Source organism: Bufo bufo, chromosome 6, assembly GCF_905171765.1.
Source record: "Bufo bufo chromosome 6, aBufBuf1.1, whole genome shotgun sequence".
Taxonomy (NCBI): domain Eukaryota; kingdom Metazoa; phylum Chordata; class Amphibia; order Anura; family Bufonidae; genus Bufo; species Bufo bufo.
The window spans coordinates 107,228,666-107,247,302 of NC_053394.1; the positions used below are offsets into that span (position 1 = coordinate 107,228,666).

At 41.5% G+C, this 18,637-nt stretch overlaps 1 protein-coding gene across 1 annotated transcript in view; it reads right to left on the minus strand.

The window, feature by feature from the left end:
- The window catches only part of NTSR1 (neurotensin receptor 1), a 219,964-nt gene that overhangs the window by 52,746 nt on the left and 148,581 nt on the right, over positions 1 to 18,637 (minus strand). The window contains exon 2 of the mRNA XM_040436302.1: positions 15,944 to 16,145. Within this exon, the coding sequence (XP_040292236.1) occupies positions 15,944 to 16,145 (202 nt within the window). The remainder of the gene's footprint in view (positions 1 to 15,943; positions 16,146 to 18,637) is intronic.

The following is an 18,637-nucleotide window of genomic DNA, read 5'->3' on the forward strand; positions in this document are numbered from 1 at the left end:
GAACAAATGACTAGAAATATGGCGCAGCTTTGTGCTGACATCCAGCGACTGGAGTGGGCAGGGCAGCCAAATCTCCTTACTTCTAATCAGACTTTCGTCCTAACTCTGACTCAATGGATGGACCAAATGATACCTGACCATGGTTATGAGTACAAGCCAGCAGTTTTCCAGACGGTCTGGGATAACTTGCACCTTCTACAATCACTAATCTAACTCTAACCACACTCCTATCCCCCACCAAACTCCTAACCCTCATTTCACTCCTACCCTCCATTAACATCCTATCCCCAAACCACATCTATTACCCCATCCCGTCTCTGTTCTCCTCTCTGGTCCCATATCCTTTTCCACTCTACAGTTAGGATTCCAACTTTGGTTACTTCTCTCCCTACTCCTTTTTATTCTTTATCTTCTCTTCCTTCTACATCCTTAGCATGCTTGCCTATGGCTCCCTCCTTCCCTACTCCCTTTAACCTTTCTCTGGATGGTCCTGCCTTTTTAGAACCCAACTCCCTCCACACACCCCCACCTCCTGCAGGTTATTTCACACCTATGGATTCCTTCCTGACTGCCCTCCTTCACCCCTCAGTTACATTACACACCCACTCTCTTGGGAATGTCATTAACTCATTTCAAAGGGCTCTGTAACTTAAAGACTAAACTCTTTATTACACGAAACAACCAAATTACATGTGAAAAGAACAATTGAGGACCTTTGCCATTTGGCTATGCGGGCTGGCGAAGTATGAACAAATATATTACATTTATTTAAGTTTTAATAGAATGGGGGGAAAAAAACTACAAAAACATTCATACAATTACAAGTACATCTCAATAAACTAGAATATCATCAAAAAATATGAAACTCATATAGATTCATTACACACAGAGTGATCTATTTCAAACATGTATTTCTTTTAATGTTGATGATTATGGCTTACACCTAATGAAAACACAAAAGTCAGTATCTCAGAAAATTAGAATATTATATAAGACCAATTAATTTTTTTTTTTTTTATTACAGACATGTTGGCCTACTAAAAAGTATGTCCAGTATATGCACTCAGTACTTGGTTGGTGCTCCTTGAATTACTTAATCAATGCAGTGTGGCATGGAGGCGATCAGCCTGAGGCACTGCTGAGGTGTTATGGAAGCCCAGGTTGCTTTGATAGCAGCCTTCAGCTTGTCTGCATTGTTGGGTTTGGTGTCTTTCATCTCCTTCTTTACAATACTCCATAGAATCTCTATGGTTTAGGTCAGGAGAGTTTGCAGACTAATCAAGACAGTGATACCGTGGCTATTAAACCATCTATTGGTACTCTTGGCAGCATCTCCATAAAGCTTGACAGCAGAGGACGATGTAGATGGCTGTGCTGTCTTTGGACTTGATATAACACAGTGGCCCAACACCAGCAGATGACATGGCTTACCAAACCATCACTAACTGTGGAAACTTCACTCTGGACCTCAAGCAACTTGGATTGTGTTGTGTGACTCTCAACTCTTCCTCCAGACTAAAGTGACCTTGATTTCCAAATAAATGCTAATTTTAGTTTCCCCTTAACCCCTTAAGGACCGGGCTCATTTTCACCTTAAGGACCAGGCCATTTTTTGGAAATCTGACCAGTGTCACTTTAAGTGCTAATAACTTTAAAACGCTTTGACTTATCCAGGCCATTCTGAGATTGTTTTTTCGTCACATATTGTACTTCATAACACTGGTAAAATGAAGTCAAAAAAATTATTTTTTTTGCACAAAAAAATACCTAATTTACCAAAAATTTGGAAAAATTTGCAAATTTCAAAGTTTCAGTTTCTCTACTTCTGTAATACATAGTAATACCCCCAAAAATTGTGATGACTTTACATTCCCCATATGTCTACTTCATGCTTGAATTGTTTTGGGAATGATATTTTATTTTTTGGGGATGTTATAAGGCTTAGAAGTTTAGAAGCAAATCTTGAAATTTTTCCGAAATTTACAAAAACTCAATTTTTAGGGACCAGTTCAGGTTTGAAGTCACTTTGTGAGGCTTACATAATAGAAACCACCCAAAAATGACCCCATCTAAGAAACTACACCACTCAAGGTATTCAAAACTGATTTTGCATACATTGTTAACCCTTTAGGTGTTGCACAAGAGTTATTGGCAAATGGGGAGGAAATTTGAGAATTTGATTTTTTTGTCAAATTTTTCATTTTAACCCATTTTTTCCACTAACAAAGCAAGGGTTAACAGCCAAACAAGACTGTATCTTTATTGCCCTGACTCTGCTGTTTACAGAAACACCCAATATGTGGCCGTAAACTACTGTACGCCCTCACAGCGGGGCGTAGAGTGAAAGGTGCGCCGTTTGGTTTTTGGAAGGCTGATTTTTATGGACTGGTTTATTTACACCATGTCCCATTTGAAGCCCCCTGATGCACCCCTAGAGGAGAAACTCCCTAAAAGTGACCCCATCTAAGAAACTACACCCCTCAAGGTATTCAAAACTGATTTTACATACGTCGTTAACCCTTTAGGTGTTGCACAAGAGTTATTGGCAAATGGAGATAAAATTTGAGAATTTAATTTTTATGCCTAATTTTCAATTTTAACCCATTTTTTCCACTAACAAAGCAAGGGTTAACAGCCAAACAAAACTGCATCTTTATTGCCCTGACTCTGCTGTTCACAGAAACACCCCAAATGTGGCTGTAAACTACTGTACGGCCACACAGCGGGGCGTAGAGAGAAAGGTGCGCCGACTGTTTTTTTGACACCATGTCCCATTTGAAGCCCCCCTGATGCACCCCTAGAGTAGAAACTCCATAAAAGTGACCCCATCTAAGAAACTACACCCCTCAAGGTATTCAAAACTGATTTTACAAACTTTGTTAACCCTTTAGGTGTTGCACAAGATTTAATGGAAAATAGAGACACAATTTCAAAATTTCACATTTTTGGCAGATTTTCCATTTTAATATTTTTTTTCCAGTTACAAAGCAAGGGTTAACAGCCAAACAAAACTCATTATTTATGGCCCTGATTCTGTAGTTTACAGAAACACCCCATATGTGGTTGTAAACTGCTGTACGGGCACACGGCAGGGCGCAGAAGGAAAGGAATGCCATACGGTTTTTGGAAGGCAGGTTTTGCTGGACTGTTTTTTTGACACCATGTCCCATTTGAAACCCCCCTGATGCACCCCTAGAGTAGAAACTCCAGAAAAGTGACCCCATTTTAGAAACTACGGGATAGGGTGGCAGTTTTGTTGGTACTAGTTTAGGGTACATATGATTTTTGGTTGCTCTATATTACACTTTTTGTGCGGCAAGGTAACAAGAATTAACTTTTTTGGCACCGTTTTTTTTTTTGTTATTTACAACATTCATCTGACAGGTTAGATCATGTGGTAATTATATAGAGCAGGTTGTCACGGACGCGGCAATACCTAATATGTATTACATTTTTTTAATTTATGTAAGTTTTACCCAATGATTTCATTTTTAAAACAAAAAAAAGTTTTAGTGTCTCCATAGTCTAAGAGCCATAGTTTTTTCAGTTTTTGGGCGATTATCTTAAATAGGGTCTCATTTTTTGCGGGATGAAATGACGGTTTGATTTGCACTGTTTTGGGTTGCATATGACTTTTTGATCGCTTGCTATTACACTTTTTGTGACGTAAGATGACAAAAAATAGCTTTTTTTACACAGTTTTTTTTTTTACGGTGGTCACCTGAGGGGTTAGGTCATGTGATATTTTTATAGAGTCGGTCGATACGGATGCGGCAATACCTAATATGTATACTTTTTTTTTTTTTATGTAAGTTTTACACAATGGTTTCATTTTTGAAACAAAAAAAATTATGTTTTAGTGTCTCCATAGTCTAAGAGCCATAGTTTTTTCAGTTTTTGGGTGATTATCTTAAGTAGGGTCTCATTTTTTGCGGGATGAGATGACGGTTTGATTGCTACAATTTTGGCGTACATGTGACTTTTTTGATCACTTTTATTACCTTTTTTTGGGAAGTAAGGTGGGCAAAATTTCTATTTCATCATAGTTTTTTATTTTTTATTTTTAAAGTAACAAGACCGTTTTATAGATCAGGTCGTTACGGACGCGGCGATACCAAACATGTGTAGGGAATGTTATTTTTTTAATTTTTAATCAGTGATAAATGTGTTTTTTGATTTTTACTTTTTTTCACTTTTTTTTACTTTTTTTTTTACCCAGACCCACTTGGTTCTTGAAGATCCAGTGGGTCTGATGTCTGTATAATACAGTACAGAACCCTATATAGGGCTCTGTACTGTATTTTACTTACACTGAACAGATCTATGCTTTTAGCACAGATCTGTTCAGCACCATGGACAGCAGGACGCCTGAGCAGGCGTCCTGTTGCCATGGGAACCTTCCCCGTCTGCTCAGAACTGCGCAGACGGGGAAGGGTGAGGACGGGGCTGGCGGGGGGCTGTCTGGGAGCTCTCTCCCTCTCCATCGGGGGGCTGCAAAGGCACAGCAGCCCCCCGATCGGAGAGGGAGGGAGCTCCCTCTTACTGTTAACTTTTTCCATACAGCGGTCCGTACGGACTGCTGTATGGAAAGGGTTAAACGGCTGACATCGCATCGCCGATGTCAGCCGTTTATACCAGGGTGCCAGCAATGTGCTGGCACCCTGGTATACCCACTGTACACCAACGATTATTCAATGGGAGGCGGGCGGGGGATCGCGATCCCGCCTGCCACACCGCCCGCCTCCCGCACCGCCCCCACCGCCCGCAACACCCCCCCTGCACCTCCCACCGGGCTAAAATCATTCAGAGGTGCAGGGGGGTGATAAAAATATATTTTCGGCACACTAAAGTTTCTGATCGCCGCGGTCAGGGACCGCTGGGATCAGAAACTGCAGAAAACGCAACAAACCGCAGGTCTGAATTGACCTGCGGTTTGTTGCGATCGCGGACATGGGGGGGGTCACGGGACCCCCCCACGCATTTAGTCGAGGTGCCTGCTCAATGATTTGAGCAGGCACCTTGTTCCGATCACAGCCGGCCGGGCGGCAGTGATCGGAACAACACATGACGTACCGGTACGTCATGTGTCCTTAAGGACTCGGGAAACATGCCGTACCGATACGTCATGTGTCCTTAAGGGGTTAAAACAGGACTTTGGACCATCGAGCAACAGTCCAGTTCTTTTTCTCCTTCTGTTTCTGACGTCTCTGGGTCATGAGTTGCTTGACACAAGGAATGTGACTGTTGTAGCCCATGTCTTGGATACGTCTGTGAGTAGTGGATCTTGAAGCATTGACTCCAGCCGCAGTCCACTTTATGTGAACCTCAACCAAATTCTCGAATGGCCTTTTCTTGACAATCACTTCAAGGCTACGGTTATCCCTGTTTATCCTTTTTTTACAAAGCTTTTTCTTTCCACTTAACTTTCCATTAATATGCTTGGATACAGCACTTTATGAACAGCCAGCTTCTTTGGCAATGACCTTTTGTGTCTTACCCTTCTTGTGGAGAGTGTCAATGTTTTATGGACAACTGACAAGTCAGCAGTCTTTCCCATGGATGTGAAGCCTACTAAACCATACTGATGGACTATTTAAAGGCTTAGGACTCCTTTGCAGTTGTTTTGTATTAATTAACTGATTAGAGTGTGACATCATGGGTCAACAATATTGAACTTTTTCACAATGTTCTAATTTTCTAATATACTGACTTTTGGGTTTTCATTAGCAGTAAGCCATAATCATCAACGGTAAAAGAAATAAAGGCTTGAAGTAGATCAATCTGTGTGTAATGAATCTATATAATATAGGAGTTTCACTTTTTGAATTGAATTACTGAAATAAATTTACTTTTTGATGATATTCTAATTTATTGGGATGCACCTGTAGTATATCATCAGGAAAGGCGGGACAAACAAACACCATATTGGCGTTACCTCCAGCCTCCGCCACAGGATGAATAACATTGAATTGTTCAAGAAGGACAGCTCCATTCCAGCCAAGTATCTGGACAAGGTCTGTGGAGGTGAAGCTTATATTCCCAAGAATGTGAACTTCAGCTGCATTAAACCAGCACAGCCACTAAAGATTACACACAGCTGTAGGCTTCGTAATGAATGCACAGAAATGTAACAGAGGCACAAACATGTACCATGCCATGGAACCATGCCACGTTGACCGTGATCCAGTGGGCTCATTAGGATGGCCAATAAAAACATGAGCCAATATCATAAGGAAGTGGCTTTTTTATTAATCAAATAGTAAAACCACACAGCCCTTGATAACTTGGTCCACAGCATCTGCAATGGCCATCGAAAATGGTTAAAAAAAAAGAGAGAAACCACTTTCCAGAGGTTTCAAGATCCTGATATGTTTCCTATCTAGAGCTCCTAGACAGCTGGGAAATTGTGTAACCTCTCAAAACTTGTCCGATATGTCTTTCCTATGTGGAGTTGATGGGTTTGGAAGAAATTCAGCCCAGATTGCCTGGCAAGTGTCCCGGACTATGTATGAGATAGTTCACTTTCCTAAGTGAAATTAATAGTGTAAGCTTGGAAGCTCTCCCGTTGCCAGAAATAAAATAAAAAAAATGTATATATATGAAAGTTTTTTTGTAAATGTACACGAAAAAACATTTATCTGGAACATAACCGTCATTGAAAATACAATAGTACATACCTGCCACAAAAATGCCATAACGAACTGTACGCTATAGAGAAAAAAAAACTCAGCCTTGTGATTTTCCTGGAAAGGGGGCATGGTGAGGGAAGGGAGGGCCAGTACCCCCATCCCCTCAACATTTGTCATCTTTTACGCCAGTTTTCTGGGACTTCAGATGAAGCGCACAGACTGCCGGATGCTGCACCTAATTTATGATGTGGCATCCGACAGCACGCTTGGTTATCGTAGGCTATAATAAATCTGCCCCAAAGAGTGTGTGTCACAGGGGTAGAAAATGTAATCAAATATTCAAGATGTTAAAGGGGTATATGTTGCTCAACTAAAAAGTTTGTGAGAAATATGCTTACAAATACAACATGATATTTACGGAATTCCTTTTAAAAAAACACTAGACATTTACCGTAGGGTGACCATTAACTGCTGTTCTGGAGACACTACATCTGAACTTGGTGTCCTTCCCTTCCAAGTCAACGGTAAAGCCTTTGAAGTAGATCATCAAAGGAGGCCACGGTCATCCGAAGATAATAAGCAAATTTTTCAGGATGGAGTCGCAGTTTTGGGTACAATGTCGCAAACCCACCATGAGTCATACGGGCAGATGTCATGGGCTGCACCCAATAACGCCTTCTTACACACTGGCGATGAATTATTTGCCAATGAATCCTTGGGATAAAGTAGGGAAAAACTGCAGATAGACAGGCAACATCTTTTTCCAAAGGAAAAGACATAAGCACCATCAAACCCACAAGCCTTAAATATACAGGGTGTTTTTTTTTTTTTTTTTTTCAAGAAAATGGGTCCTTAAAAAATGCAAAAAAACAAAAACGGAACTAAAACAGAACAAAGTATGCAGTACTATCCATTAAAATAACGGACACAAAATCATCAGTTCATTGTCCGTTTAAAAAAAAATCTTTTTTTCTATTATTTTTGAACGGATGCATTTATAAGAGGATGAGAAAACTGTGATGAGAACTTGTCCTAAGCAACAGATAGGGACCTATGAGTGCGATCTGGAATTTATGACCATTTACTATGTTTAAATTTTACCACGGTCAGCTGGATACGGGTCAGGTATGTGATAGAGCTGAACAGTTAATGCAAGTGCATTGTACAGTGTGTTTACGATGTACATTGTCTCCCATTCGTCCCGTGGGGTCTCCCCTCTGCATTTCTTTATAAATCATTCAGCAATTCTGTAAAATTCCTAAAATATTTATGTGCACCTTCTCCCATCTTGCTGCATAGCCAGACAGCTCTTATTTCTCTGATCCAGCTCCTATAGCAGGCAAGCTCTAGTTCTGTGCTGTCAGAGCAAAAATCACAGTAATCAGATGTGAAACATTTTAGGAGTGAATCGCAGACTCTGCCATAATATATTAAGCACTGTGGTCAGACTTTATTACTCTTACCTGTACTTATGTCCTACACTGAAGGGCAGCAACACTCACTGCCTCCAGCTCAGACATCACACGCCATATAGACTCAAGGAGCCAAAATACCTGAAGACACTTGGGGTGCAGAAAAATTATATCTTGTCAACTGGAGGAAATGGCCATGACACACTGACATTTGAGGTGACAGAACAATAATAGAATTGGCAATTAGGGGGAGCAGTACAATGATGCTCTTGGTAGGTAAGGCAATGAAACACTGACACTTAGGATACAGGATAACTAACTACTGTGAGGGATTAGCTCTTTTTCAGGGGTCATTCTCACAATTATCTTCACAACAGCCGAATTGCAGGTCCAAATGTAAGGTTTATTTTCACAGCAACAAAACATAAATCAAACAAAACAAACACCTGCCTTTAGGCACTTGCTAATGCTAAAATACAAGCCCTGACTCACCTAGATCGAGCGCTGTTCACATGTGGAAAATAAATGCGTCTTTCTCCAGCCATAGAGTCCAGGTGATCCTTCAACACCTTTTGGGGGATTGTGGCCAAGTAGTCCTCCCGACTCTGGCCTTGTGACCCTTGTTCCCAGTTGTCACGGCGTCCCCCAACATCCCGGCTAGCACCTAGCCCCGTGGCGCCTCAGCCAGCCCGGCTGAGACCACTCGTACAGAGCCTACAGCAGGACTCTGTTTCACAAAGACTCTCTCTCCTCTGACTGACGGTCTGGGCTGGGCTCTTATCCCAGACTGATTGTGGCTAGTGATGGATGAACATTGGGCGGGTCTTTCGCGATCAAATGTTCATGAACTGCGCGTTCATGGCGGGCCCCATTCACTTTAATGGCAGGAGAAACTTAAAAACCTTCAGGTCATATTTCCAGCCACCAAATACTTACTACCAGTGCACAAATAGTCCCACAACATGGACAGTGACATACCGGAGGGGGATCAATGGCAGAAATTGCCACAAAAAATCTGTATTTTAATCAGGGGCTATTTTTATGCGTCTTAAAGGGAAACTCTCCAAAATGTGCCCTGCTGGAGCCTAGAAATGTTTTATTTTAGACCACGGGAGAACGGGCCCCAAAAATTAGGCATTCACTGGACAGAAAAGAACAAGTGATTATGTGGCTGGAGGTATATTAGGCGGTCAGTGGATAACAATTTTACTGTAGGCCAGTGGAGTACTGGCCCCAAAAATTATGCATTCATTGGACAGAAAAGAACAAGTGATTATGTGGCTGGAGGTACTGTATATTAGGCGGTCAGTGGTTAACAATTTCACTGCAGGCCAGTAGAGTACAGGCCCCAAACATTAGGCATTTACCGGACAGAAAAGAACAAGTGATTATGTGGCTGGAGGTATATTAGGCAGTCAGTGGATAACAATTTTACTGTGGGCCAGTACAGGACCAAAAAATTAGGCATTCACCTGACAGAAAAGAACAAGTGATTATGTGGCTGGAGGTAAATTAGGCGGTCACTGAGTAACAATTTTACTGTAGGCCAGTACAGACCCCAAAAATTAGGCATTCACCTGACCGAAAAGAACTTGTGATGATGTGGCTGGAGATACATTAGACGGTCACAGGCTAAATTTTTTTTACTATAGGCCAGTACAGGCCCCAAAACTTAGGCATTCACCTGACAGAAAAGAACTTGTGATGATGTGGCTAGAGGTACAATAGGTGGTCACCGGCTAAAAATTTTACTGTAGGCCAGCACAGGCCCCAAAAATTAGGCATTCAGCTGACAGAAAAGGCCTTTTATGCCGCTGTATATACATAAGACAAGGACCATTCTTTGTTTTGAGTGGTGGCAGATATGTGTGGGCTGGCATGAGAAAATTCAATTACACGTGGTCGTCACAGGTGTTGAATTCCTCCGAGATCCATGCCTCATTTATTTTTATAAATGTGAGGTAGTCCACACTTTCGTGAGCTAGGCGAGTGCGCTTATCGGTCACGATCCCCCCTGCTGCGCTGAACGTCCTTTCGGACAGGACACTTGATAAAGAGGCAAGCAAAGAGTTCCATGGCAAATTGTGCCAGCTCTGGCCACAGGTCAAGCCTGCACACCCAGTAGTCCAGGGGTTCCTCGCTTCTCAGAGCATCCACATAGACCGTTAACCCGATGTAGTCGGACACCTGTCAGTCTAGGCATTCCCTGAAGCTGGATCCGGAGGGCAGCTCTCAATGGGTTGGCTGCAAGAATGATCTCATATTCGAAGTGACCAACACATCTTCAAACCGCCCTCTTCTTGCAGGCGCGGTAGGATTGGTACCCGCACCTGTTTTGCTGTGGGTGGAAATTCCTCTGCCTGCACCCACAACAGCAGAATGCAGCATCTCTCGCAGCAATGCCAGGAAATTCTAAATTCTGGCAGCTTTGCAATGGGGCACATGCCCTGTAAGGTCCACCTCCTTAAAAGTGATTTCCAGGCACTTTATATTGATGACTTATCTTCAGGATAGGTCATTAGTATCCAATTGGTGAAGGTCCAGCATCCCATTCCCCAATCGATCAGCTGTTCCCTGCAGCCTCTGGTGCTGGAGCTAGCACTTTGAATGGAGCTGTGCTTCCTGTTCCATTCAAAGTTTAGTGGCCGTGTCAGGTTAATGCAGCTTAGCTCCTACTCACTTCAATGGGAAATGTGATGGGGTAACCCAGCAGGGCCACTACACTTTGAAAGGAGCTGCACTTCCTGTTCCATTCAAAGTGCTAGTTCAGCTTCAGAGGCTGCAGGGAACAGCTGATCAGTTGGGACACATGGTGATGGACCCTTACCGATCAGATATTAATGACCTATCCTGAGGATAAGTCATCTATATCAGGAGCCTGAAAACCTCTCTAACTACAGTATACCCTAGTCTGGTCTGTAGTCTCCTCACGTTCCACCAACAACCTGTAACTTATATTAACTGCTAAGACTCCTGGAAGACATGTTCTATTACTGCATGATCTAATATACTCTATTGTGACGGGAGCGTTTGTATAAATTGAGAAGTACGTGATGATTATAGTCTCCTAATGGAAACAATTTGCAGCATTTGCTAATAGACTCCACTCCATCAGTAATCCGCTCTGTTGGAGCAGGCTTGTGTGTGGAACTGTTTAAAGCGATGGCATTTGTAGTCATTAAAGAGAACAAAGCTGAAGTCTGTTATGCGGCACAATGCAGAATTAATGAGCACTGGGCCTGGGATTCTCACTGTCAGATGACAAATGTCTTTGTCTTCTGTTTGTTTACAGATTTTTTTTAATAATAAAATGATTTTGCCACATTGTTTCTCAACATACCTCCAGGCTACGGGTGTTAATTTTCAAAGCAATAAGAAATTATTGAGTTTATTTAATTCTCCCCTCGAGATCTCGACTCGCTTTAAATTACAATTTTCTGTTATGAATGAGAATTTTTAATTATTGGATTCGGCTTCATTTGGGTTTGGGATAGAAGTAGATGAAAAGATCATCTCACCATCAGATTCAAATCTAATCAAGGGAAAGGAGTTTGAAGGATCTACCTATGCTAGTATGGTTTACTTTATTATTCTACAGGGAGTGCAGAATTATTAGGCAAGTTGTATTTTTGAGGATTAATTTTATTATTGAACAACAACCATGTTCTCAATGAACCCCAAAAACTCATTAATATCAAAGCTGAATATTTTTGAAAGTAGTTTTTAGTTTGTTTTTAGTTTTAGCTATTTTAGGGGGATATCTGTGTGTGCAGGTGACTATTACTGTGCATAATTATTAGGCAACTTAACAAAAAACAAATATATACCCATTTCAATTATTTATTTTTACCAGTGAAACCAATATAACATCTCAACATTCACAAATATACATTTCTGACATTCAAAAACAAATCAGTGACCAATATAGCCACCTTTCTTTGCAAGGACACTCAAAAGCCTGCCATCCATGGATTCTGTCAGTGTTTTGATCTGTTCACCATCAACATTGCGTGCAGCAGCAACCACAGCCTCCCAGACACTGTTCAGAGAGGTGTACTGTTTTCCCTCCTTGTAAATCTCACATTTGATGATGGACCACAGGTTCTCAATGGGGTTCAGATCAGGTGAACAAGGAGGCCATGTCATTAGATTTTCTTCTTTTATACCCTTTCTTGCCAGCCACGCTGTGGAGTACTTGGACGCGTGTGATGGAGCATTGTCCTGCATGAAAATCATGTTTTTCTTGAAGGATGCAGACTTCTTCCTGTACCACTGCTTGAAGAAGGTGTCTTCCAGAAACTGGCAGTAGGACTGGGAGTTGAGCTTGACTCCATCCTCAACCCGAAAAGGCCCCACAAGCTCATCTTTGATGATACCAGCCCAAACCAGTACTCCACCTCCACCTTGCTGGCGTCTGAGTCGGACTGGAGTTCTCTGCCCTTTACCAATCCAGCCACGGGCCCATCCATCTGGCCTATCAAGACTCACTCTCATTTCATTAGTCCATAAAACCTTAGAAAAATCAGTCTTGAGATATTTCTTGGCCCAGTCTTGACGTTTCAGCTTTTCTTACCTTGGCCATGTCTCTGAGTATTGCACACCTTGTGCTTTTGGGCACTCCAGTGATATTGCAGCTCTGAAATATGGCCAAACTGGTGGCAAGTGGCATCTTGGCAGCTGCACGCTTGACTTTTCTCAGTTCATGGGCAGTTATTTTGCACCTTGGTTTTTCCACACGCTTCTTGCGACCCTGTTGACTATTTTGAATGAAACACTTGATTGTTCGATGATCACGCTTCAGAAGCTTTGCAATTTTAAGAGTGCTGCATCCCTCTGCAAGATATCTCACTATTTTTGACTTTTCTGAGCCTGTCAAGTCCTTCTTTTGACCCATTTTGCCAAAGGAAAGGAAGTTGCCTAATAATTATGCACACCTAATATAGGGTGTTGATGTCATTAGACCACACCTCTTCTCATTACAGAGATGCACATCACCTAATATGCTTAATTGGTAGTAGGCTTTCGAGCCTATACAGCTTGGAGTAAGACAACATGCATAAAGAGGATGATGTGGTCAAAATACTCATTTGCCTAATAATTCTGCACACAGTGTATAGTATACTATACTAATAGTATGAAGGGTGTGAAAACTATTACAGCTTTCTTTTTTTTGTTCCTATGCATCTAAAATACAAGATGGATCTAATTTGCAAATAGCAACAGCTAAAAAGCTATGGACACCTTTGGAGCCAATTTATTATTATATTTTTTTTATTGAATTGTGCTTAAAGGGGTTCTCTGGTAAAAATGAAATTTTATTAAGTGTCTACAGCCTGCCTCAATAAGCTAAGAAATCATACTTACCTTCTCCCTGCCTCTCCATGTTCCGGTCCCTGGACTATTAACATCAGGCACTGCATGGGCATGGTCACACGCTCCACTACAGTCAATGATTAGCTTCAGCAGTGACGTGGCCACAGTGGTCACGTCAATGCTGAAGACAGTAATTGGCTGCAGCAGAGCTTAAATGGGAGTTTGGACTAGTGTTGGGCAAGCATGCTTGCTATGCTCGGCACATCGCGGTGTTCGGCTGAATATCGCGTGTGCTCGAGTCAGTGTATTTAAATCTACTTTAGCCTCTATTTCTGAAAAGTTTCTGGCGGGATTTGAACTCACAACCTTCTACATTACAGCCAAGAATGTTAACCACTACACTATAGAGCTACTTTTAAAAAAAAAATACAAATAAATAAAAAAATATGAGACTTTTGCTGTATAGGAATACTTACTAGTAGTAAGTATTCCTATACAGCAGAAGTCTCTTTTTTTTTTAAAGTAACTGGCCATGCAGCTCTATAGTGTAATGGTTAATATTCTTGGCTGTAATGTAGAAGGTTGTGAGTTCGAATCCTGTCAGAAACTTTTTAGTAATAGAGACTAAATTAGATTTAAATACACTGGGTGTCCCCAAGCACTAACTCCATATATGGACATAGCTATATATGGAGTCAGAGCAGGGACTCGTAAGCCGAACTAAAGTCCCGACACCCTCCCCTCTTCAGTGCAGGGGTGCCTGTTTTAATGCTCGGGTTCTCCCATTGACTTCCATTGTGCTTGGGTGCTCTTCCCGACCATCGGGAAGTGTTCTACTCGAGCACTAGAGCACACAAGAACTTTGGTTCTTGACCAACACTAGTTTGAACATATTTACATGGTCCGATAATCATGGCAGTGACTGAGATCATTGCCCACTTGTTCAGCTGCATTTATATGCAGCAATCATCCCCTCTGTATAGGGATGAATGATCGTTACACCAGATAAAGATACATTTTTCGTATGCAGCACATCACTGGCAGGTTGCTGCCAGTAGGAAAATTAGGTCTCATTCCAGAGTAGGCATTGTTGTCCTAGTCAGCCATCTTATATCTCAACCTCAAGGAACTTAGCGAGAAATAACTTGCTTATTAGCTTATCAATTCTTATATGTTGTGTTCTTGATAGAAAATGTAACTTTCAAGTAATCAATGGTAAGATAAGTCTTCTAATAGAAGTAGCCAAGTGGTAACGTAGACCTACTGAAAAGCAAGATGCTCTCTAGACTAAAGGCCCTATTAGACGGGCAGATTGTCGTTAAGATGATCGCTAATAAGTGTTCCTATGAACGCTTGTTAGCATTCATCTGGCAGTGTAATACTGCCGCCGATTAACCGATGAACGCTCGCTCCTTGGGTACTCAGGATATTTTAACATGTTAAAAATCCTGGTTTGGCGGCGGCAGATTGCACCGTGTAATAGGCGCTCTGCTGCCAGCAACCAAGGAGACAGTATAGGGACGAGCGATGCATTAGCGATCGCTCGTCTCTATCCTGAGGAGGAGATTGCTGCATGTTATAGTAGCGGCTCCTACTTTAGCGAGCAGGCGATTGACAGGTGGGAACGCTTCCCTCCGGACAATCATCTCTTCTATCTGCTCGTGTAACAGGACCCTAAGTCGTGGCGTCCAGTGATAGATTCATGTACTCAAGTAACCTATCCTGTGATCTGCTTTGCTGCTTGTCTCAAATAACATAACTATCTTTCCACGAAGAATTGTTTCAAGAGTCTATTTCAACACTACTCACAAACAACTGTTTTAGGTGCTGCATCAAAGACACGAAAGAACTTAAACTCGTTTGCCCTTTTGTACATTGATCAGTCACACATTTACTGTATATGGGGCAAGGAGCATTTGTATGATCATTCATCCCTAATATTTGCCCCAATCTTTGACTTGTGTAAAAAGGGCCCTTTATGAGCTCTCAGGAAAGTAAAGATAAGGCCTACAGAACAATCCACCATCAGAGCTCTGACGGATTTTACTGAAAGCATGAAGGAACTGTCTGAGGTGTCAATGAAATGTTAAGGCTTCTGAGGACAAGCAGTTGAAATTCTTTAAGAAAGAGAAAGTGGAAAAATGTTTTTTTAGCCCCAAAAAAGTACAATGTGATATTATAAAATGCCCTCTAAAGTGTATATAGCCTTTTCTCCCACAGTTTTCTTTAGGCAGCTCCTATATACTCATGGTTGCAGACTACAAACAAACCCTATGTAGTCTGATCCCGCAGTCATGTGTGAGGGTAGTTTCACATTTATGAACAAGTTAAGCACGAGAAATGGACCAAAACAGTACACCCTGCCATTTTCCCTGCACAGACATGTGAATTGGCCCACTGACATTCATTTGTTCAGTCCTGTTCTGTCATTATGCTGTCAAACACCCCTATGAGCCATGTCAGCACCATTGGTTTCAAATGTTTTTGTTCTCTGATAGCAAAAAGATATTTAGAAAATGCTGACAAATTGAAGTACAAAGTGGGCATAAAAACAAAAACTTTTGGGGCAAAACAAAACAAAGTACATACGTAGAACTCGGACACCATGATTTAGAGACTGGATGCGGCTGGGTTCCATGGACATGCTGAGAACGGTCTGCTGGCCACCGATGGTGCACACCTGGTTTTCCTGGTGAGCCTGCTTCACCATTATAATGAGTTGGTTGGCTATGATAGTGTTCAGGACGGAGATAACAACCATTGGAAACACGAAGGAGAGGAAGGTGTTGACCTAGAAGAAAGCAGTAAGACTACAATGAGACTACAAGAAGTTCAGAAAGAGAAATGAACCAATCATAGGGTGTCTCAGCCCACCATAGTACAGGTTTCTGAATACCACTCCCAACATCCACAAGGTGAGGTATCAGTTTCATATCCCCAACCAGACTAATGCAAGAAGGTGCTGAAGTAAATTAAATAACAAATGGTGACATTATTATGAATTCCAGTGGTTGGAAAGGGACGGAGTTGCTAATATGAAAATAATATAACAAGTAAAGGGAGATGAATGGTCTATATTTCTGCGGGATCCGGTTAATTAAGTGAAAAATGTGTGAACAATCCATCATAGGACTTAGGTTTATGCCTCTCAGGTCATTAGCAGGCCAGTCGAGAGTGCTGCTGCTCCAAGAGAGACTCCACTTTACTGTTAATTGCTGCAAGGTTAATTGGTTTATATAAATGTTAATTAAATATGATGGAGATTTGGCTCATGCTTGTCCTAAATGACAATATAAAGAAATCTCTGAGTGGTGGAAGGAGGGGTGGGGTGACAGGGCAGCAGCCATGGCAATTTTACTGGATACAGGTGAAACTCGAAAAATTAGAATATCGTGCAAAAGTCCATTTATTTCAGTATTGCAAATTAAAAGGAATTGCATTAATGCAGCTTAAAATTCGAATTTTGTGAAAAGGTTCAATATTCTAGGCTCAAAATGTCACGCTCTAGTCAGCTAATTAATCCATACCCCCTGAGCAAAGGGTACCTGAGATTGTGACTTTTTTCATAAGCCATAATCATCCAAATTATAACAAATAAAGGCTTAAAATATCTCGCTTTGCATGTAATGAGTCTATCGCATATGTTAGTTTCACCTTTTAAGTTGCATTACTGAAATAAATGAACTTTGCACGGTATTCAAATTTTTCGAGTTTCACCTGTAAGTAACCCAAGAGGAGAAGCTTGAAGCTACTAATTCAAAATCTAGCTTTCTTTACCACCAGCGCCCCTCATGCCATTATATGCCACATCATTTGGTTCAGGGACACTGTCAGCAAAAACAAGGGCCCACAAGGCTTAAGGAAGGGCCACTACCAATTGGGGTAAATATGGTCTAGGTTTGTGAAGCCAGGTGTGAAGTAGACAGGATCCCATTAGGACTCAGTCACCAAAGGACCCAAACAGTCTAGTGGTGTCTAGTATCTAGTGTTAGACTATTACTCAAGCTTCGGAACAATACCAGACATAACCAGAATGTTCAAGGATATACAAACTTTTTTTTTTTTTAAATTACTTTTGTTTTTGCTCCAATACATCTAAATTAAAACCTGAATCATATTTTCCGAAAGTCTTGATCACAAATCTTCTACTGTTTTGGGTATACAGCTCCCATGCAGGCCTATGACTCACCATGGTTACAGACTGCAAACAAACCTTATGTAGCCCGATCCAGTAGACATGTGTTACTCCACCCTTTCCTCTTGATAAACTACAGATAATAGAGGAAAAGGTGGAGTAACTGCAGGGTCAGACTACACTTAGCCTTTAACCATGGAGACATATTTTTATGGGTGCTGTAGACACAAAGGGGCACATTTATTAAAACTAGCGTTTTAGATGCTGGTCTTAATAAACCCCTAAGCTGGCAGTGGTTCCGCTTAAGTTATGAAGAGGTGCTGGCATCTACATAACTTTGGCGGATCCACTGCCGCTTCTAAATGTAAGGCAGTTTCCTAGTTGTCTTACATTCAAACCTTTTACTAGGCCTAAAACAGGTGTAAAAAATGGTAAATGGGCCTGAATCTGTGCCTAAAATACGCCTAATTTAGGTGTATTTCAGATTGATAAATGACCCCCAAAGTTCCTACTTGCAGTGGGTGGCAATATGTTATTTTATATGCACTAAATACACACCTTTCAATATATCAGCAGAATGTGGGGTGCCCTTTATGGCAGCCTGTATTCTGTCTATGAAGCAACAGAGGCAACCATAAAACAAAAATGTCTGTTAAGGGTCCATTACAAAATAGCATTTTATGGTGAATTATTATTTATGCTATTCTCTAACATACAGTAGATGATCCTCTAAACAGTACAGGTTCTGTCTCTCAGTAAAATAACTCCCCCCCCCCCCCCCCCCCGCTCCTTGCTTCCTGTTAGATTTCATACCAGCTTCTCCTATCAGTAATGAAATTCTGCTTTTCAGAACATTTTTATCTTGAGATCCTAAACAAACACCCAGATGCGCTCAGATCAATGGTCCTGGTCGGAGGTGAGACCGCAAGCATTCAGCGTGAGTTTTGAGTAGAAAGACATCTTCCCCGCAGGATCCGTTCTTTGTACCGTGTCTGAGTTTTAATAACCTGTTTTGTTCTCATCGGAGGGTCAGATGAAAGATTGCCAGCTGATGATGTCTGGGTGTGATTTCTGTATCCACTGGGTGCTTGAAATCCAGATGCAATGATGTGATAAGACATTCAGCAGCATACCTGAAGTCCTATGTA